Here is a 22087-nt window from a genome sequence, read left to right as displayed (position 1 = left end):
ATACCGTACAGGAACTTAAGTCCTTTTGTTCTCCCAACCTAGAATATCTCCCAATCAAATGTCCATCATATTACCTCCCAAGAGCATTCGCTTCGGTTATAGTCACAGCCATGTATATTCCCCCTCGAGTCGATACCATAACAGCCCTCAATGAACTTTGTGCAAAGTGGAAACCACATATCCTGAGGCCACATTTATTATTGGCAATTCAACGGCTCAGACACAAGACGTATGTGACAGCGTCTACAGACAATCACGGATTACAAAGGGAAAACTAGGCACGTTGCGGACACCTACGTTTAGCTTCTGAACAAGCTAAACACCTTCATTGCCCACTTTGAGGATAACACAGTGCCACCAACGTGGTCCACTTCCAAGGACTGTGGGCTCTCGTTCTTCATGGCCGACGTGAGTAAGACATTTAAGTGTGTTAACTCTCGCAAGGCTGCCGGCCCAGACGGTATCCCTAGCCGTGTCCTCAGAGCATGCGCAGACCAGCTGGCTGGAGTGTTTACGGACATATTCAATCTCTCCCGATCCCAGTCTGCTGTCCCCACTTGCGTCAAGATGTTCACCATTGCTCCTGTACCCAAGAAAGCAAAGGTAACTGAACTAAATTACTATTGCCCCGTAGCACTCACTTCTGTTATCATTAAGTGCTTTGAGAGGCTAGTTATGGATCATATCACCTCCACCTTACCTGACACCCTAGACCCACTTCAATTTGCATACTTCCCCAATAGAGTCACAAATGATGCAATCACCATTGCACTGCACACTGCCCTTTCCCATCTGGACAAGAGGAATACCTATGTAAGAATACTGTTCATTGACTAAAGCTCAGCCTTCATCACCATAGTACCCTCCAAGCTCTGCATTAAGCTCGGGGCCCTGGGTCTGAACCCCACCCTTTGCAACTAGGTACTGGACTTTCTGACGGGCAGCCTCTAGGTGGTGAAGGTAGGAAACAACACCTCCACTATGCTGATCCTCAACACAGGGGCCCCACAAGGGTGCATGCTCAGCCCCCTTCTGCACTCTCAGTTCACCCATGACACATATGATGGTGCCGGAGGAGAGGGCTGCCGTCTTGGCTCTTAACCAACCATGCTATTTTTTATATGCTTTGTTCATAACTTGTTTTGTACATAATGTTGCTGCTACCGTCTCTTATGACCGAAAAGAGTTTCTGGACATCAGAACTGCGATTGCCCACCTCAAGCTGGACAAAGAGTTCTTCTTCAAAGAGTTGGGTGGGAGGGATATACTACTACAGACACCTGACCAGGCCCAGATCCCCGTGATTCACTGGAGAAGGAAACAGAGATTTCGTGGAAAAAGATCAGGGTGCCTTGGGAGGAACAGGCAAAGAGTGGCTAATCTGCCCTTGCCTTTCATCCTGCAAGCTGATGTTCAATCGCTGGGGGAAAAAATGGGACGAGCTGAAAGCATGTATATCCTACCAATGGGACAATAAAAACTTTAATATCTTATGTTTCACTGAGTCGTGACTGAACGCCGACATTAAGAAAGGCTGGTCATGGCTCACATCAACCCCATTATCCCAGAAACCCTAGACCTACTCCAATTTGCATACCGCACAAACAGATCCACAGATGATGCAATCTTTATTGCACTCCACACTGCCCTTTCACACCTGGACAAAAGGAACACCTACTGTATGTGAGAATGCTATTCATTGACTACAGCTCAGCGTTCAACACCATAGTGCACGCAAAGCTCAACACTAAGCTAAGGACCCTGGGACTAAACACCTCCCTCTGCAACTGGATCCTGGACTTCCTGATGGGCCGCCCCCAGGTGGTAAGGATAGGTAACAAGACATCTGCCACGCTGATCATCAACACGGGGGCCCCTCAGGGGTGTGTGCTCAGCTCCCTCCTGTACTTCCTGTTCACTCATGACTGCACGGCTAGGCACGACTCCAACACCATCATTAAGTTTGCTGATGACACAACAGTGGCAGGCCTGATCACCGACAACGACGAGACAGCCTATAGGGAGGAGGTCAGAGACCTGACCATGTGGTGCAAGGTCAACAACCTCTCACTCAACGTGATCAAGACAAAGGAGATGATTGTGGACTACAGGAAAAGGAGGACCTAGCATGTCCCCATTCTCGTCAACTTGAAGCTTTTCACATTCTCCACTGCGGTCTCGTTGATGTGAATAGGGGCATACTCTCCATGACGTCCACGATCAGCTCCTTAATTTTGTTGACGTTGAGGGAGAGATTATTTTCCTGGCACCACTCTCCCAGGGCCCTCACCTCCTCCCTGTGGGCTGTCTCGTCATTGTTAGTAATCAGGCCTACTACTGTTGTTTCGTCTGCAAACGTGATGATTGAGTTAGAGGTCTGTGTGGCAACACAGACAAATCAAATGTTATTTGTCACATGCGTCAAATACAACAGGTGTAGACCTTACAGTCAAATGCTTATTTAAAAGCCCTTAACCAACAATGCAGTTTTAAGAATATATATTTTAAAAGTAAGAGATAAGAATAACAAATAGTTAAAGAGCAGCGGTAAATAACAATAGCGGGGCTATATACAGGGGGTACTGGTACAGAGTCAATGTCAATTTGCGGGGGCACTGATGTTGAGGTGATTGAGGTAATAAGTACTGTACATGTAGGTAAAGTTATTAAAGTAACTATGCATAGATAATAACAGAGAGTAGCAGCAGCGTGCCGCGGGGGGGGGGGGGGGGGGGGTGCAGATAGTCTGGGTAGCCATTTGATTAGCTGTTCAGGAATCTTATGGCTTGGGGGTAGAAGCTATTTAGCAGGCTCTTGGACCTAGACTTGGCGCGCCGGTTACGCTTGCCGTGCGGTAGCAGAGAGAACAGTCTATGAGTAGGGTGGCTGGAGTCTTTGACAAATTTTCATGCCTTCCTCTGACACCGCCTGGTATAGAGGTTCTGGATGGCTGGAAGCTTGGACCATCTACAGAGTCTTGCGGTCCGAGGCCGAGCAGTTGCCATACCAGGCAATGATGCAACCAGTCAGGATGCTCTCGATGGTTGCCTTTCACAATGTAGAGTGGTAGCTTTACCTTCTGTTTGTTGAGCTCCACTGTAACAATCACGCTTCCTCTCACTGGAACACTCTCACCAGTGTATGTTTTCAGCGTCATCTTTGTGGGCTGTAGTGTGAGGGGATGTAGTTTCTCCTTGTATACAGCCTCAGACAGCAAATATATGGCTGCTCCAGTGTCCACTTGCATCCGTACTGCGTTTCCATCCAGTAGCGGTGTCAACCAGTATCCGTATCCATTGTCTGAAATGGACAAAACATGCAAAGATTCTTCCCCTTCAGACAGGGTATCACTTTGTTCATCCTGTGTGTGCTCCATTGTATGCACTTTCTTTTTGTACTCCCTGAAGTCGCTTTTCCTTTGTTCAGTACTTTTGTTATGATTGTCTCTTTTTGTTTTTACATGCACGTTCGATGTGACCCTTTTTTCCACAACTTCTGCAGTCTAAGTCTTGCACCAACACTCCTCTGCTTGGTGACCTGGGTTCCCACAGCGATAGCATGGCTTGCCACCTCCTGCCTTGCTTTTTAACTCCGTAGACACCTTATGCACTTGGGTCGATGCACTTAGCTGTTGTGCGTCTTTATTTGCCATTTCCATTGACGTACTCACTTCTATTGCTCTCTGCAATGTTAAGTTACTCTCAGTCAAAAGGTGTTTCTGAATCGCCTTGCTGCGTATGCCACACACTAACCTATCACGTATAGTGTCACTCATTGATCTCCCAAATTCACAGTGTTCAGATAACTGTTTCAATACAGCCCAAAACTGTGAGATTGATTCCCCCTCTTGATTTCTCTTATGAAACCTGAATTTCTCTGCGATTATCAGTGGTTTGGGAGAATAATGTCCTTTTAAGGTAGCCACAATTTCATCATATGATTTATCACCAGGTTTTTCAGGCGTTACTAGTGTTATGTCTTTGGCTATGCCGGATTAAGTGATATGACATGCTATTCTATAAAATCCTTTCTCTGTAATTAATATTACCTGATTGAGCTAATCATGTAAATGTAATTAACTAGAAAGTCGTGGCACCACGAAATAATATTTATAGAGCAGTTATCTTCCGAATAAACTCTTAAAGACCTAGTAATATTTTACATCAATAGCAGTCAATATTAATCGTCACCTTATTTCAGTCTCATCTGAAAGTTGTAAATTCTTGCTTATCTTCACCAACCCTGGTTAACAAGCAAGTTAACAAGCAATACAAAATTGTGATCAATTATTTATTTACTAAATACCTAACTAATCACACAGAATTACATATACACAGAATGAATCGTTCCTTGCTTACAAATTATGTCATAAAGGAAAACGTACCTCGCGTACGGAACAGATATGACAGCTGGTTACACAAAAGAAAAGGGGGCTGGGTTTGAGTGAAAGAGCAGGAAGACTTGAGGAACAAAGGGAGAAGCCATGCTATCGTAAATACACTATCTTATGCATTCTAAATTACCGCCCATTTGGAAAAGGAAAATGCAATAAATATTTACTCTGAGCTGCGTTTCGGTAGGTTGGTGGTAGATGGAAGGCCGTGTTGCCCAACAGAGTCCTTTGAAGAATGTCTCTGCTGGTAAATTGGATACGTTGTAGTAACGTCGTTGTGTTGTAGACGGGATACTCTGTCTGTTCTTTCCTAGCCCACGTTTGCAGCTGCTGTTGCTAACTCAACGGCTAGGAGGTATCACTTCTGTAGTGAATAAGAGTTCAAAGTTCAAACCATTCGCAACCAAAGCTCACGCTGAGGTTGGCTTCGTTCTGTAGTTATTATCTGAACCATTCTGACATCGGATCGTCATCCTAATGTACCCAGAACAGGAGGTTACATTTTCGTCAAGGCTTTATATAGTGGAGGGAGAAAGGTGTGTTTTCATAGTTTTATAACCCATGTCTCTTCACAGGGGCGGGCCACTGATTGAGCAGAACCTTATGAAAACCCAAATCTCTCATTTGGAGGCTAAAATTACATTTAATCTTTTCACCAATAATTTTATATTCAAACATTTAAATTGAACAACAATTCCATGTGAATCCGATAACTACAATGTGCAGACTTTCCACTGTAGAGTTTATGTCATCCTGTCATTGATGAGAATGTCTCAGATAACAACCGAACTGACATCATATTCATTAAGTACCAAAATATGGTTCGGATTACCAAAATATGGTTAATTTCCCCCCACCTTCTGATGTTCCCAGAATCTCTATGTTAATCAAGGGATTTTCAAATGTCACATCAGTAGGGTAGAGAGAGGAAAAAGGGGGGAGAGGTATTTATGACTGTCATAAACCTACCCCCAGGCCAACGTCATGACACTAGGCTGCGCAGTAGATTGAATGTTTTTCCTCTCATAACAGTCAAAAATGTTGGCACAACGACTTCTGCTTTAATTCCATTTGCCAACAGAAAGTATTCAAAACGTTCTGTGTAAGAACTCCATTATTCCCCAGATTCATCAAATGTTCCTATATTTCCAACCAATGGAGACATTTTCGGTTTATTTTTCTTTCTCACACTTTTCAGACGGTCCTTCACTCCCAGACCCTTTTTTAAAATGTATTTTAACTCACGCTGACTTCACTTTCTCCCACAGGGAACTCTTCCTATCCCTCGAGGGTCTCGTTGCTGTGACATCAAAAGCTAGCTAGCATCACTTGACTGGCTAGCTCCACGTTTTGTTTGCGTCTTTCTACAGCGAAAAAAAAATAAGAATTTAACTCAGACTTTCTGCCGAAGATAATGAGCACAAACGTGAGAACGTTTCTTCCTCGTCACCAGTTTTGTTGTATTACTGTATTACTGTATTACTTATATAACTAATATAAGGTCAGGACATGAGACGGGAGTAGAAATTAACGTGGGCATTGTTTAATGCGTTTCACATGAAGAACGTTCCAAGCATTTTAACGTAAGTAAGTAAGGGAGGGTTACAGGTGGCCTAAAGGGACAAAACTAGAATATCAATACACAACAGATCACCAAGGCCATCCCCTACCCGAGCCACAGCCTGTTCACCCCGCTATCATCCAGAAGGCGAGCTCAGTACAGGTGCAACAAAGCTGGGACCGAGAGACTGAAAAACAGCTTCTATCTCAAGGCCATCAGACTGTTAAATAGCCATCACAACCCAGCACCTTAGAGGCTGCTTCCCCTATGTACATAGACATGGAATCACTGGTCACTTTAAATGGAACACTAGTCACTTTAATAATGTTTACATACTGCTTTACTCATTTCATAGGTGTATACTGTATTCTACTGTATTTTATTCAATGCCACTCAGACATTGCTTAATTCCATTCTTTTACTTTTAGATTTGTGTGTATTGTTGTGAATTCTTTGATTCTACCTCACTGTTGGAGCTAGGATCACAAGCATTTTACTACACCTGTCACGTTCTGACCATAGTTCTTTTGTATTTTCTTTGTTTTAGTGTGGTCAGGGCGTGAGTTGGGTGGGTAATCTATGTTTTGTGTTTCTGTGTTGTATTTCTGTGTTTGGCCTGATATGGTTCTCAATCAGAGGCAGCTGTCAATCGTTGTCCCTGATTGGGAAGCATATTTAGGTAGCCTGTTTTCTGTTGGGTTTTGTGGGTGGTTGTCTTCAGTCTTTGTGTGTCTGCACCAGATAGAACTGTTTCGGTTTTCACGTTTGCTGTTTTTTTGTATTTTGGAAGTGTTCAGTTTTTTGTCTTTTATTTAACATGATGAACACTAATCACGCTGCGCTTTGGTCCTCTCCTCCCACAGAAGAAAACCGTTTTTTTGTTGTTGATGCCCCTAATGTTCTTATTTGTTCAGAAGGTTCAGTGCATATCGCACAAATACGTTTTTGTACCTGACCAGTTTGCGCTGGGGGAGGATGTGGCACTTCCTGGATGGCACAGCAGCTTGCATTGAGAGGCTTAGGGTTGACTTGGTTTGATGGTTCAGTGATGTGGCAGCAGCAGTGGCTTTGCTGGTCAAACTGGTGGTCTCCACAGCACCGGTGGTGACCAGACATTTTGGTCAGGACCTTCCTTCCTTGAAGGACAGTTCCACAGCAAAGCTGGTGGTCTTCATTGTAAAGCTCTGTGGAACAGGTGATAACGATTGATCAAGTGCTTTCAAGCGCTCAGGTCAAGTGTTGACATTGTGAAAGTTAGTGAGTGAACAAAAGAGCCATGAGGTGCAGGTGGGAAATTAGGCTATCACAAAGACTTAGTATGAGAGAATTGGGAAACATCTCACAAACAGCTTTCGGAGTAGACAGACCTCTATGGTCAAAACAGTAAAACAACACCACCTCATTTTATGCTTTTGGGAAGAATAGAAAAAAACACAACTACATAATCGATGATGACAGCAAAGACGTCAATAGATGTGAATAGACCTGATCTCGCTTACCTTTTCCACAACACTTGGAATGGGGTTGGGTCCTGATTAGGATCTGTAAGTCACAGCAGAGCTGGTTGAGTGGATCATAGGCCCTAGAACCACAGCAATCTGACACCAGCTGGCTCACATGCAGAGTCAGCTGACCTGCAAGAAATGGTTGAATCACAGATAAACACATATCGAGCATATCAAAACAAAACTTGGAAGGTGCTGAGAAAATAATGTTTTCACAGTTATCAGGTTAGAGTGAACAGATGCAGTGGGATACTGCTAGGAGACATGACTCTGTCTATCTCACCACCACAACATGAAGCCTGGGTGAGGTTGAAGGACTTGTTTCCACAGCAGGACTGCCCAGCCCCCTGATGCAATACTCCTTCACAGCAGGTGAACCCTAGAGTGTCAAATGTCCCACTGTCGCATAGGTGATCTCTGGGAGACCTGCAAGGCAGAGGCTCATCTTCATGTCTATAAGGCATTATGTGCAGCACATACTCTTTCAAAAAACAGTGCTATCTAGAACCTTAAGCGGTTCTTTGGCTGTGCCCATATAAGAGAACTATTTGAAGGACCATTTTTGGTTCCAGGTAGAAACTTTGAATCCCATGTAGAACCCTTTCCACAGAGGGTTCTACATCAAACCCAAAGGGGTTATACCAGGAACCAAAAATAGCTCTACCTGGAACCAAAAAGGGTTCTTCAAATGGACATACTATGGGAGCAGCCAAATTACCCCTTTGGAACCGTTTTTTCTAAGAGTAACTAGACAGAGACATAGAGTGGAAATGCAATGCTCACATATAGATCATGATGACACATCTTATTTAAAGAAAGGTAGTAGGATGAAGTCGACCCTAAACCAAAGCACTGCCGCAACGCGTTATATTGTACAGGGACGGCTGCAGCAGGAGCGAACTACACTGTAGGCGGCTGACGGAGAAAGTCGGGAAGGCTGTAATTTTTGGATTATAGGCCATGTTAATATTTTATCACTGCTTGATAACTCTTCTTTACAAAATAAATCTGAGCTGCATGCGATTGAACAAGTCACAGGAAGCATGAGCTTCATTCATTCATACGTAAGAACAGAATATTGTATGTGGGACTATATCCTACAGAAATTGGTCCTAAAATGAATTAGTTAATATCGGCAGAATTTTGTATAAAATATTTGGATGGTTAAAGGCTGACGTGATCGTTTCATTTAAAAAAACACTATGTAACATGGCTATAGAATTGGAAACAGTGTGATTTTAGCGTGTGCAGAACGGCTGGCTGTGAAACTCTTTAAACCAGCCTATATAGACTTACTATATCTAGACCAAGGCACTGTCTAGTTTTTTACCATGTTGACAGAATAAATAAAACAGGGTTGGGCAGATCACTTGAAAAATCTTGAATTGAAATTGACTCAAAAATACAAAAGACATATACAGTACCAGTCAAAAGTTTGGACACCTACTCATTCCAGGGTTTTTCTTTATTTTTATTATTTTCTACATTGTATAATAATAGTGAAGATATCTTAACTATTAAATAACACATGGAATCATGTAGTAACCAAAAAAGTGTTAAACAAATCAAAATATATTTTATATTTGAGATTCTTCAAAGTAGCCTACTAACTATAAAATATATTTTGATTTGTTGAAAACTTTGATTACTACATGATTTCATGTGTTATTTCATAGTTTTGATGTCTTCACTATTATTCTACAATGTAGAAAACAGTGAAAAATAATGAAAAACCCCTGATTGAGTAGGTGTGTCCAAACTTTTGACTGGTACTGTACTTAATACAAATCTGTGCAAGGACTTTCAATGGTTCGTTAATTTCATTTTCCAACTAATTTAAATCGTTTTTTAAGTGATATAATTTACTCAATTGTAATAAAAAATTTCGCTCTACTTAATAATTGTGAACTCTTGCAACAACTTGCCACGTGGCTACGATTCTGTGAAATTCCAAATGTTTTACTCTGTGATTATTTTACACAGTGCTGTATGCATGTTTGAAGAAAAAAAAGTATATTTCTATATTAGTATTAAGCAGCTTGTTGTGCCATGAGGTGTAATGGATCATGATGAACGGATGTCAAAAGAGTCAGTCAAATTGACATTCAATGATGAGACCACGCATTCACACCATCACTACCCTTACAGATGTCGGCAAATACAGCACACTGAAATATTTGTAGTTCCTCTCGAGTTACTGCTGGTGAATTGAGCATTGTGCTCAACAAAATGGCTTAAAATGGAAAATAATCAAATACATAAAAAATGTTAAACATTCCTGTTTGTGTAACACTAACATTTTGGGTTTACTAATATTTGTGTTTCATCAAGTCATGTTTGAATCACATTATCAGTAAATTAAGCACATTTTTATGGTTATTATTACTTCCCTGGACTTATTTTGTTTGTGTAATTCAAACAACTTGTTATATAACACTACATTTTGGGTTTACTAATATTTGTGTTTCATCAAGTCATGTTTGAATCACATTATCAGTAAATTAAGCACATTTTTATGGCTATTATTACTTCCCTGGACTTATTTTGTTTGTGTAATTCAAACAACTTGTTATATAACACTACATTTTTTGACAGTTTAGATGACAAACAAAGAAATCGAAAGACAAGTTATTTCAACCTTAATAATTCATTTTATTTAAAATTTGTTAAGTAGAAATATAATAAAATTAGTCCTACAATAATATTTTTTCTTTGAAAAATAGACTCAAACCGCATATGTTGAATAGCAAGGCGCTTTCTGCACAGCAGTTTATCGGCCCGAACATACTGAATATCTATCCATAGATTGGAGAAGTATTATTAGTGATCGCCACCAATATGGAAAGTCTGTATCAGTTGGCTGAATTTTCTCGATATGAAAATTAGAAACAGAAATGTGATGAGCTGCACAGGTAGGAACGTGTCCAGACTGTGTGCTGATTGAACAGTTTAGCTGTGAATGTTCTGGAAGCTTAATTCTATTCAATCATCTGAAAACAATAAGGAGCCCATCGAAACCTGATGGGCCATCAGCGGGACAATATTCTGATGGTGCGCTTAACGGCTGCTGGATGTTTTCTTTTGTTTCTGTGCGTCGAATTGGACACCTAGTCCAAACCAACGGTATTTTTCTCTCCATTATTCAGGACATTTAGAATGGCAAGAAATGAGTCACCAAGTGGTCTTAAAATAAAATGATCTGGTGTCAATCAGTTTATGAAATGTCATGACAAATAAATATTAAATTATAGTCCAAGATCTATTGTTGTTAGATGCAATGTGTCTCTCCTTACTGATGTCAGTGAATGCTCCCGAGTGACGCAGCGGTCTGAGGCACTGCATCTCAGTGCTAGAGGCATCACTACAGACCCTGGTTTGATCCCGGGCTGTATCACAACCGGCCGTGATCGGGAGTCCCATAGGGCGGCGCACAATTAGCCCAGCGTTGTCCTGGTAAGGGGAGGGTTTGGCCGGGGTAGGCCGTCATTGTAAATACAAATGTGTTCTTAACTTACTTGCCTAGTCAAAATTAAAAGTATAAATAATTCCACATTTCTTATATTTTTTTAACTGAAACTTTATTTAACTAGGCAATTCAGTTAAGAATAAATTATTATTTACAATGACGGCCTACCAGGGAACAGTGGGTTAACTGCCTTGTTCAGGGGCAGAACGACAGATGTTACCTTGTCAGCTCGGGGATTCAATCCAGCAACCTTTCAATTACTGTCCCAACGCTCTAACCACTAGGCTACTTGCCGCCATAAATATTAAACCACCCAGACTGCACAATTATTTATTAAAACATTTTTTACGGATTGCCAGGGACACACTCCAACACTGACATAATTTACAAACAAAGCATTTATGTTTAGTGAGCCGCCAGATCAGAGGCATTATGGATGACCAGGGATGTTCTCTTGATAAGAGTATGAATTGGACCCTTTTCCTGTCCTGCTAAGCATTCAAAATGTATCGAGTTCTTTTGGGTGTCAGGGAAAATTTGGGGAGTAAAACGTACATTATTTTCTTTAGGAATGTAGTGGAGTGAAAGTAAAAGTTGTCAAAAATATAAATGGTAAAGTAAAATCGAGTACTTTTGGGTGTCAGGGAAAATTTGGGGAGTAAAACGTACATTATTTTCTTTAGGAATGTAGTGGAGTAAAAGTAAAAGTTGTCAAAAATATAAATGGTAAAGTAAAATACAGATATCTCAAAAACCTACCTAAGTAGTAATTTAAAGTATTTTTACCTAAGTCTGTGGTCACCTTAATCATAGGCTTTTGGAACATTGTGTCTCTAAAAACAGAACGTTTAGATTTCTATAGTCACTTGACAACGAGTATATTTTGATTGACACGTCCAAACGTCGACCTTTTACCATAGGGAAGAGTATTAGGGCCAAGAAAAGATCAAACATAATAATAAAGTAGATGGGTGGTGGTACTTGGATTATTATTTTGTTGCACGGTCTATTTCGAGAGAAAAGTGGCAATATTTCGAGAATAAAGTTGCAATATTTCAAGAATCAAGTCGCAATATTTAGAGAATATACTCGAAACTAAATGTCGAGATGTAAGCATTTTGAGAATGAAATGACTCATGGTTTGACAAACACCGCTCTAGCTCTGCCACTGAGATAGAGCAGTGTTTGTCAAACCATGAGTCATCCCTAAAGTATGTCTAGATCACAGCTACAGTGTTGTCGCGCAAAATGTTATGCAGCATCATCTGGATATGTGTGCCACAAAAGTTCAACATTCACCTTCTGCTACCCTTTCTGTCAAGCCATGGACACATACAGTTTGACACAAATGTTAGATAAATCCAATGTATGCACCACACAGAACGCACTGCAACTGCCTCGGCATGTCCCCCCGTCCCCAGTGAAAGTTGCGCACTGCTAGAAACTATTTTGACCACTCTATCGAAAAGGGAGACTCTTAGTTGTGTCATGGGACTCATAAGAAGTTTTAAAGGTAGTTTTGTGCCTACCGAAAAAAGAGTGTAAAAAAACAATTATATATTTCCTGAGCTTTCTTATATCTAAAAATCGGACAGACATTTCAAAACCTTGTTTCTTATTATATATTTTGTGACTGTCTTTATTGCCATTTATGAATGTGTTATACAATGCGACATCAGTAAGGAGAGACACATTGCATCTAACAACAATAGATCTTGGACTATAATTTAATATTTATTTGTCAGTAGTAAAGGCCAAATTCAAATTTTACCAAATCATTTTTTATACCTAAAGGTGTCATCAAATTCCAAATCAAATAGCTAAATAATCCATGGTATGACCATCTTAAAATAATTCCATATGTCAGTTTAGAACCCCCCCCCCCCCAACTCCCCTACTAACTGTGAGAAAAAAAACTATAATCCAAGTACCACCAACCATCACTGCTTATTGTTTTTCATCTTCACTTGGCCCTACTCTTCCGTAAAATTCGGTATGCTATAGCAGCGTTCCCCAACCACCGGGCACATTTGCTACTGGGCCGCACGGAAAGGAAAATAATTTTATTTCGAAAAAAATATTTAAAAAATACAAATAATAATTACACACAATTGTAGGCTATTTGTGCAGTAAATACATTGAACGTGGTGCAGTCTGTTGGTTCTGTTTTCATCACTCTAATATATCTATCACGCCCACAACAGTTTACAGATTCTGAACTTGAGTAATGTCTGCCCCGTGAATTCATCACGGTCTGCGTGAGCTAGCTACGTTAGCTGACACGAATAAAAACAATCAAACGTCGCTGGAGAGCTTCTTCGGAAGGGGTAAGGGAGCTTAAAGGCCCAACGACGATGTTGATAATGCAGAGACAGCAGAGCCCGAGACTGCAAAAAAAGAAAGCCTCATTCAATAGGAAATATGACGTCCTACCTAAAATATGGCTTTAATGCGACAGGTGACTCACATGCTCTAAGCCCCCTGTGCGTATTATGTGGAGATAGGCAATCTAACGAGGAAATGAAGCCCTCAAAACTGCTTCGGCACATCGAATCCAAGCACCCTGCACTTAAAGACAACCTGTTGAATTCTTTGAGCGAAGAAAACGGGAACAAGAAGGACAGAAGCAAGTCTTGAAAGACACCGCATCAACAAACGTGGCTGCACTGAGAGCCTCATACTTAGTGGCTAGCCGCGTTGCTAAGGCCAAGAAGCCTTTCACTATTGGCGAGGAGTTGATTCTACCTGCTGCTAAGGACATTTGCCGTGAACTCTTAGGAGATGCTGCAGCTAAAAAGATAGCACAGGTTCCTCTTTCGGCTACGACCGTCACTAGGCGAATTGATGAAATAGCGAAGGACGTTGAGGCACAGTTGTTAGAGAGGCTTAACGAGTCACCGTGGTATGCAATCCAGGTCGACGAATCTACCGACATCGACAACAAGGCAATACTGCTTGTTATGTGCAATATACACTGCTCAAAAAAATAAAGGGAACACTTAAACAACACAATGTAACTCCAAGTCAATCACACTTCTGTGAAATCAAACTGTCCACTTAGGAAGCAACACTGATTGACAATAAATTTCACATCCTGTTGTGCAAATGGAATAGACAAAATGTGGAAATTATAGGCAATTAGTAAGACACCCCCAAAAAAGGAATGGTTCTGCAGGTGGTGACCACACACCACTTCTCAGTTCCTATGCTTCCTGGCTGATGTTTTGGTCACTTTTGAATGCTGGCGGTGCTTTCACTCTAGTGGTAGCATGAGACGGAGTCTACAACCCACACAAGTGGCTCAGGTAGTGCAGTTCATCCAGGATGGAACATCAATGCGAGCTGTGGCAAGAAGGTTTGCTGTGTCTGTCAGCGTAGTGTCCAGAGCATGGAGGTGCTACCAGGAGACAGGCCAGTACATCAGGAGATGTGGAGGAGGCCGTAGGAGGGCAACAACCCAGCAGCAGGACCGCTACCTCCGCCTTTGTGCAAGGAGGTGCACTGCCAGAGCCCTGCAAAATGACCTCCAGCAGGCCACAAATGTGCATGTGTCTGCTCAAACGGTCAGAAACAGACTCCATGAGGGTGGTATGAGGGCACGGGAGCTCTTCTATTTATTCAGCCAGGTGGGTATTCCACGGGATCTCCTGACAGACCAGGGCACTGCATTCATGTCTCGTGTAATGAAAGATTTCTGCAATCTGTTACGAATCAAACAGGTGAGGACCAGTGTGTACTATCCCCAAACTGACGGGCTAGTCGAATGCTTCAATAAAGCAGATACTGAAGAAGGTCATCAAGAGAGACGGGAGAAACTGGGACCAGCTGCTGCCCCACCTGATGTTCTCGGTGCACGAGGTACCCCAAGCATCCACTGGGTTCTCGCCCTTTGAGCTCCTGTATGGCCGTCAGCCCTGCGGACTGCTGGACCTAGTCAAGGAGATCTGGGAGGAGCAACCGACCCCCCTTCGCATCATGGTGGAACACGCAGAGGAGATGAGGGACAGGATGACAGCAACTTGGCCAGTGGTGAGGGAGCACATGGCCCAGGTGCAATTCGCCCAGGAGTGGGTATACAACCGGGGGGCCCAACCACAACAGTTCCATCCAGGTGAGAAGGTCTTAGTGCTGATCCCCACAACAGAGAGAAAATTCCTGGCTACATGGCATGAGCCCTACAACATTGTCAAGCGGGTAGCCGACGTCAAATATAAGGTTTGCCAACTGGGGTGGAGAAAACCCCTCCAGCTTTACCATGTGAACCTACTGAAGAAGTGGCATGCACGAGAGGCGCTGTGCTCAAAGTAGACCCGGCCAAAGCAGATCCCGCCCACTGTCAAAGTTACAAGGCCGTGTTCTCCGAGGTGCCGGGTCACACGGATCTCGTGGAACATCATAGAAAAAGTGACTAAACAGGCATACCAGATACCAGAAGCCTGGAGGGTGGTGGTCCAGCGGGAAGTGACAACAATGCTAGAGATGGGTGTACTGGAGTAGTCCCACAGTGAGCAGTCTAACCCTATAGTGCTGGTACCGAAACCAGAACCGTCCGCTTCTGCAATGACTTCCGGGGCCTGAACGAGGTCAGTAAATTCGACCCCTACCCCATGCCCCGGGTGGACGAACTTATCGACCGCTTGGGGAAGGCAAGATACGTCAGCACCCTGGACCTGACGAAGGGGTACTGGCACCCCGGTGGGGCTATACTACTACCGGGCTTTTCCTTTCGGGCTCCACGGGGCCCCAGCAACTTTTCCAAGACTCATGGACCATGTCCTGCGCCCGCATTGTGAGTACCCTGCTGCTTATTTGTATGACGTAATCATGCACAGTGACAGTTGGGAGTCCCATCTCTGTAGGTTACAGGCGGTGGTGGATGCACTAAGGGATGCGGGGCTGGCCACTAACCCCCACAAGTGCAAGCTGGTGTCATGACATTGCCCTGCTGGGTGAGGTTTATGACCCCCCCCATAAATACCTTTCCCCCTTTTCTCTCCACTCTACAGAATGGACTCTTGGAAAGCCCTGTGTTACCACAGAGAAAGTATGTTACCATCAAAAGGTTGGGAAATGGAGCAATATTTCCCTTTCTCAACCAGTTGAAAGTGTTTGTTGGTACTTAAAGAATATGATGTCAGATCAGTTGTTGTCTTGGACATTATATCTGATGATAACATAAATTGTATATTGGAATGTCTACACATTCTAGTTATCAGATTCACATGGAATTGTTGTGCAATTTAAATGTTTCAATATGAAACTATTTGTGAGAAGATGAAATGTGATTTTTGCTTCTAAATGAGAGAATTGTTTTCATAAGTAAACTTATGCTCACTCAGTGGCCACGCCCAAGTGAACAGACATTGGTTAAGAACTATGAAACACGCCTTTCTCTCCCCCAGTACAAAAGCCCGTTGACGGAAGTCAACCTCAGTTCCCGATGATGTGAGGACTGGTGTTCATACGTTTAAAAGGGCTATAATTTCAACTTCAACCTAACGAAATTAACATTTAGTTCCAGAAATGTTAGGACTGCTGTCCTAACGTTTAAAAGGGCAAAATTCAATGTGGAGGTGACAATCACCACGCTGGAATGGGGAATTTCGACTAGACCAGCCAGAATACAGTGCGAGCTGAACGATTATTCACTAAAGAAGAAGTGATACCTCCTTGACGTTGAGTTATCAGCTGCAATTGTAAACATACGTCGCTTAGGAAAGGACAGACAATCTCGGAAGAATGACAGGATACTTTAACGTATCTGCTCTACAACACTATGACCAGAAAGATTCTTCAAAGGACAATGGCGATCTCTGCTGGTTAAACCAGTCTTCCATGTTCGACCAATCTATCGAAGCGCAGCTCAGAGTAAATATATATCTTGCATTTTCCTTTTCCGAATGGGTGGTTATTAGAATGCATATGATTCTATATTTATGGTAGAATAGCTTCTCAAGGTCGGACAGAGACCCAATCCCTTTATCCCTCAGTCTTCTCGCTCTTTCATTCAAATCCAACCCCCTTCCTTTGTGTAACCAGCCGTCATATCAGGTTAGCCCACTAGGGGCTTTTCATGACATGATTAATATTCGATGTATGATCTATCCTGTGTATATATATATATGTAATTCTGTGTGATTATTTTGATATTTAGTAAATAAATAATTAAGCCAATTTGTGTATTGCTGACTCAACTTGTTAGCCAGGGTTCGTGCAGATAACCAAGTACTTTACAACCATCAGAATGAGACTGAATAAGGTGACGATTAATAATTGACTGCTATTGATATTAAAGATTTTCAGATCTTTAAGAGAGTGGATTCGGGAGATAACCACTCTATATAAATGAATGCTTCCATAGTGCCCCAGGTTATTAATGGTTTAATTGTTGCATGATTTAATTCAATCACGTTAGGTAATCGATTTGATAAAATAGCATGTCATATCATTTAATCATAGTCAGAGACACAACATTGGGCTACTCCGAGGTGGAGTACCCGGGCTATCAAATCTGGCAGGTAAATGTGAAGCCTCAAGAAAAATATCCCGCTGCAATTAGTTAATGGCCGGTCCCCCGTACCAAGAGGCAGTTTAAGTTGTTCCTGGGGTTAGCAGGCTACTACAGTCAATTTGCACATAACTTTGCCGCAATAGCTTCTCCCCTCCCCAGACATAACGAAGGCACGCCTACCCCAGACAGCGCGATGGACAGAGGACACAGACGCGGCGTTCCAGGCCCTGAAGGACGTGCTATGTTTGCACCCGGTACTCGTCACCCCGGACTTCTCAAAAAAAACTCCTGGTCCAGACAGACGCGTCTGACACAGGGTTAGGGGCCGTCTTGTCCTAAGAGCAGGGAGGCGAGGAGCACCCCATCATCTATGTCAGCAGGAAGCTCCTCCCTAGGGAGAAGAAGTACTCGAGGCACTCCTCGATTGTCGAGGAGTGCCTCGCCGTGATGTGGGCACTGGACACCCTCAAGTATTACCTCCTCGGGAGGAACTTCACCCTGATCAATGACCATGTCCCCCTTGTGTGGATGGCAAGAGGTAAAGACACAAATGACCCGCTGGTTCCTGTCCTTACAGCGATGCTCTGTCATCCACAGACAATGCGGATGCCTTCTCCAGGAGGGACGCAAACCTAGCCCTGAGCACGCCTCCCTCCCGGTCAGTGGAGGGGACGGGGGGGACGGTCTACCCCAAGGGTTTCTGATAGAGGGGAGATACGTGCCGCGACGTTGGTTCCCTCTGCTGGGAGTACATGGGCTGGGCACCCCGACGCTGATGGCCCCAAGTAGAGCTAATTAGGGGAGAGTGCCAACCAGCCGTGCACGCCACATAAAGGGAGCACTGTGGCACACTGCGAGGGAAGACCGAGAAACAGACACGGAGCAGAATCTGAAAAGAAGGACTGAGCCAAACCTAAGTTATTTTGTTGTTATGTTTATTTTGTTGTCTAGTAAAGTCGTGTTTTCTGACTAGAACCTCCCTGTCTCTGTGTTAATCTCTGCACGCTCAACCCCACAACCCATGGTTTACCACAAGACTCAAAAACAGGCAATAGGCTATAGCTGGCTTCGTAGTTTTTCTGCTAAGTTGAGTGCGGTTTTAAATGCACTTAGAGGGCATCCAGACCTCGCTATGGGAGCACCCCACTACGGTCCCAAGTCAATGGGAGCCGGCATTAGTGATTTATGGAGGTTTTTTTTCTAAGTTTAAAAAAATGACTAAGTCCTGTTCATTGCACTATGTTTTTCGGGCACCTGGTATTAGTTTTAGGTTACCAAGCCCCCATTTTCAAAACGGTTTTAAATGCATTTAGGGGGCATCCAAACCTCCATGCCCGCTATGGGAGCACCATACTACGGTCCCAAATCAATGGGGGCTGGCATTAGTGATTTATAAAGGTTTGGGGAAAAAACTCCAAACTTCTCAGAAATTAGGCTATGTTTTATTTCTCAGAAATCACTCTATGTTTTATTTTTAGGTTGCTAGGCCCCGATTTTCAAAAATGTTATAAATGCATTTAGGGGGGCTACAGACCTCCATGCCTTCTATGGGAGCACCCTACTACAGTCGCAAGTCAATGGGGGCAAGCTTTAGTAATTTATGTAGTTTTTTTTTTTAAGTTCAGAAAAACGACTAAGTCCAGACATCTCTGTTCGTTGCACTATGTTTTTCAAGCACCTGGTATTATTTTTGAGTTACCAAGCCCCCATTTTCAGAACAGTTTTAAATGCATTTAGGGGGCATCCAGACGTACTAGGCCTAGCTACCACACAAAGTTTTGCTCAACAAAAATACAAATAACCCCACTTAAGACTGATCTAAGGTCTGTTTTAGGCAACTTCTACACAGAGCACAGATGAGGGAATTATATACTCACTATATACTCCCTATACTCACCTGACATAGAAATCCCTACTATGGGCAGAGACTGGAAGTCCATAACGATTGAGTTGCCCTGTGAGATGGAACAATAGGAACATCCACACATTAAGACAATGTCCTGGCTACGTGTTCTGTGAGAAGCTCTAACGCTAACTGAACAATGTCCTATGTAAATGTCCTATGTAAATGTCCTATGTAAATGTCCTATGTAAATGTCCTATGTAAATATCCTATGTAAATGTCCTATGTAAATGTCCTATGTAAACGTCCTATGTAAATGTCCTATGTAAACGTCCTATGTAAACGTCCTATGTAAATGTCCTATGCAAAATATTGTCAATGACAGTTGCTGAGAATTTTTTTCAAATAAAGAATTGAATCATTACTTGTTTCAATTCAGAAATTAAACCCACAATTCCTTTAACCATGTATTACAAAATAGATTACAGTGCATTTGATTTTGGCGTCAAGTTCCTTCATTGTTCGAGCAATGAGTCAATTATTACCCTTATTGATCAACGTCAGGCAGTGAGCGAGATACATACCAAATCTGACATGGGGAAAAAAGTAGAGCCAAACAGATGGAGGCAGGGCTGGTGGGAAACAAACGATGCATAGCGGGGTGGCAGATATGTTACAGCAGCAACATTAAGCAGCAAGAAAAGCCTATCGCATAGCTTAGTGCAACAGCCATGCAGGAGAAGAGAATGTGTGAGCAGAAATTGTCAACTTAAAATAGACCACAAAAATGAGGTTGGAAGAATTTGATTTCATCTGACCTTCCTGCCTGAACTGGCTTTGCTTAGTAGTTAGTGGTAAAACATCACAGAGCTCTATGAAACCACACAGCCACTATGCCCGAGAAGGCCATTCTGTTTACGGTAATGATGATTCAACTGATCTCACAAATGTATCGTCTAGATTGTAGAGATATCCATAAACAGGCAGAACTCTGTGATTTTAAACCAGAATCTATGCATTCCTGGTTGAGATTTGTTTTCAGCAGGAATATCATGGAAGTAAGGTACATGATGCACAAACTCTCAAGTCCAAGCCACAGAGAAATAATTTCGATTTTGCTATTGCTTACTGTAAAAGAAGAGGAGCCCACATTTACGACATACCGTACACGCATCAACCTGGGAGGCAGAGTAGTAGCCCACACAGCCCTACACTTCTCAACAGCTGGCCCCATTTCATTCATACAAACAGACGCAGGACACGATAGTGCTTTCCACTTACCAGGTGCGCTGTAGCAGGGTAGAGCCAGAAGAACTGCACAAATGAAACAAACAAATGTTAAGAAAAGTCCAGAGATTGTACAGACAAATTCTAGCGAATGTGCAGAGATAGATAGGAATGGTCACATACCAAACATCAGTAGTGGAGTGGTCATGTTGACTCTTACCATAAAGCACTCTCACTCTACAATGAAAGACTAATATGTACCCTCCCCTCCCTTGTCACGTCTGCTCCTGCTCTGCCTCCCTTTTCACGCCTGCTCCCGCGCCCCCTCCCTTGTCATGCCTGCCGCTCCGACTCCCTGGCGCTCAAGGGTGCCCATCATTACACATCCTTGCTTTAACCCTTGTGTTGTCTTAAGGGTCAAAAATGACCCGCCACTATGTTTAACAGCAGAGAAAACCCCCTAAATGATATTTTCTCAACTTAAAATTTGATGACTTTTCCTAGAGTGACCCCGACATTAGAAAAAGTGAAATATCGCCTTTGTTCATATTTCCATGAAAGCTGTACAAAAGGGTACAAAGATTGTCTTCTAGTTCTAAAATCATTTACACACCACAAAAACCACAAAACCACGCATGCACACACACGCACGCACGCACGCACGCACACACACACACACACACACACACACACACACACACACACACACACACACACACACACACACAATGAGAAATTGGGATGATGTGTGCTACTGATTGAACTCAGACAAAACTAAAACTTTCTTGTGCTCGTGCAGCATCTCCCCCCACGACTTCACACGACTCAGGTTCACAGACAAAATGTCACCAAGACAAGACTGAGACAGTCAATATGTGGTCTCGAGACCGGTCCCGAGTACTACAACACTGTCACACAGGACACCAGATAAGACAGGATAATTACACCAGAAAGGACAGACTGACCCTAGCCCCCCGTCACATAGATTATTGCAGCAGAGAAACTAGAGACTGAGAAGTAGGGGTCAGGGGAACTGGGTAAGGGAAAGGGGGATACCTAGTCAGTTGTACAACTGAATGCATTCAACTGAAATGTGTCTTCCGCATTTAACCCCACCCCTCTGGATCAGAGAGGTGCGGAGGGCTGCCTTAATCGACATCCACGTCATCGGCGTATACATTTTATAAGGAAAAAGGAAGAATGTCAGGAAAATGTGAGGAGGACCAGGGGACCGGAGGCTGAGAGGGCTATTCTTTGATTAATGAGACTAGGTCAATAATAGGGCAATTTCAGCTTTACTCATCTGTGGGGCTACTCAGTAATCACCACAGGTTGTGCGTACACCACTATTCCACACTACCGATACCGTTCCATTTATTCAAATCCAGCCATTACAATGAGCCCATCCTCCTATAGCTCCTCCCACCAGCCTCCACTGACCTGAGCATACAATTAAAGTTGGTAATTTCCAAATGGAACCACATTCATAATTATTCCGCACTACTGTTTGTCCCAAGCAATGCAACTCATAAAGTAGGAACGTGTCCACAGTTGATGAGAAAGGGATTTTAGGGGAATTAC

At 42.9% G+C, this 22087-nt stretch overlaps 1 protein-coding gene across 1 annotated transcript in view; it reads right to left on the bottom strand.

Moving 5' to 3' along the window:
* The window catches only part of LOC129821844 (uncharacterized), a 38344-nt gene extending 17590 nt beyond the window's left edge, over positions 1–20754 (bottom strand). The window contains exons 1-6 of the mRNA XM_055879534.1: positions 20690–20754; positions 20561–20593; positions 19334–19391; positions 7743–7885; positions 7454–7588; positions 6906–7138 (exon numbers count right to left, since the gene is read on the bottom strand). Of these exons, the coding sequence (XP_055735509.1) occupies positions 6906–7138; positions 7454–7588; positions 7743–7885; positions 19334–19391; positions 20561–20593; positions 20690–20729 (642 nt within the window). The 5' untranslated portion in view covers positions 20730–20754. The remainder of the gene's footprint in view (positions 1–6905; positions 7139–7453; positions 7589–7742; positions 7886–19333; positions 19392–20560; positions 20594–20689) is intronic.
* Positions 20755–22087: the final 1333 nt, after the last annotated feature.

This window comes from Salvelinus fontinalis, chromosome 24, assembly GCF_029448725.1.
Source record: "Salvelinus fontinalis isolate EN_2023a chromosome 24, ASM2944872v1, whole genome shotgun sequence".
Lineage (NCBI taxonomy): Eukaryota > Metazoa > Chordata > Actinopteri > Salmoniformes > Salmonidae > Salvelinus > Salvelinus fontinalis.
The sequence above is the reverse complement of the archived record's forward strand: the minus strand, read 5'-3'. Positions and strand labels throughout refer to the sequence as shown.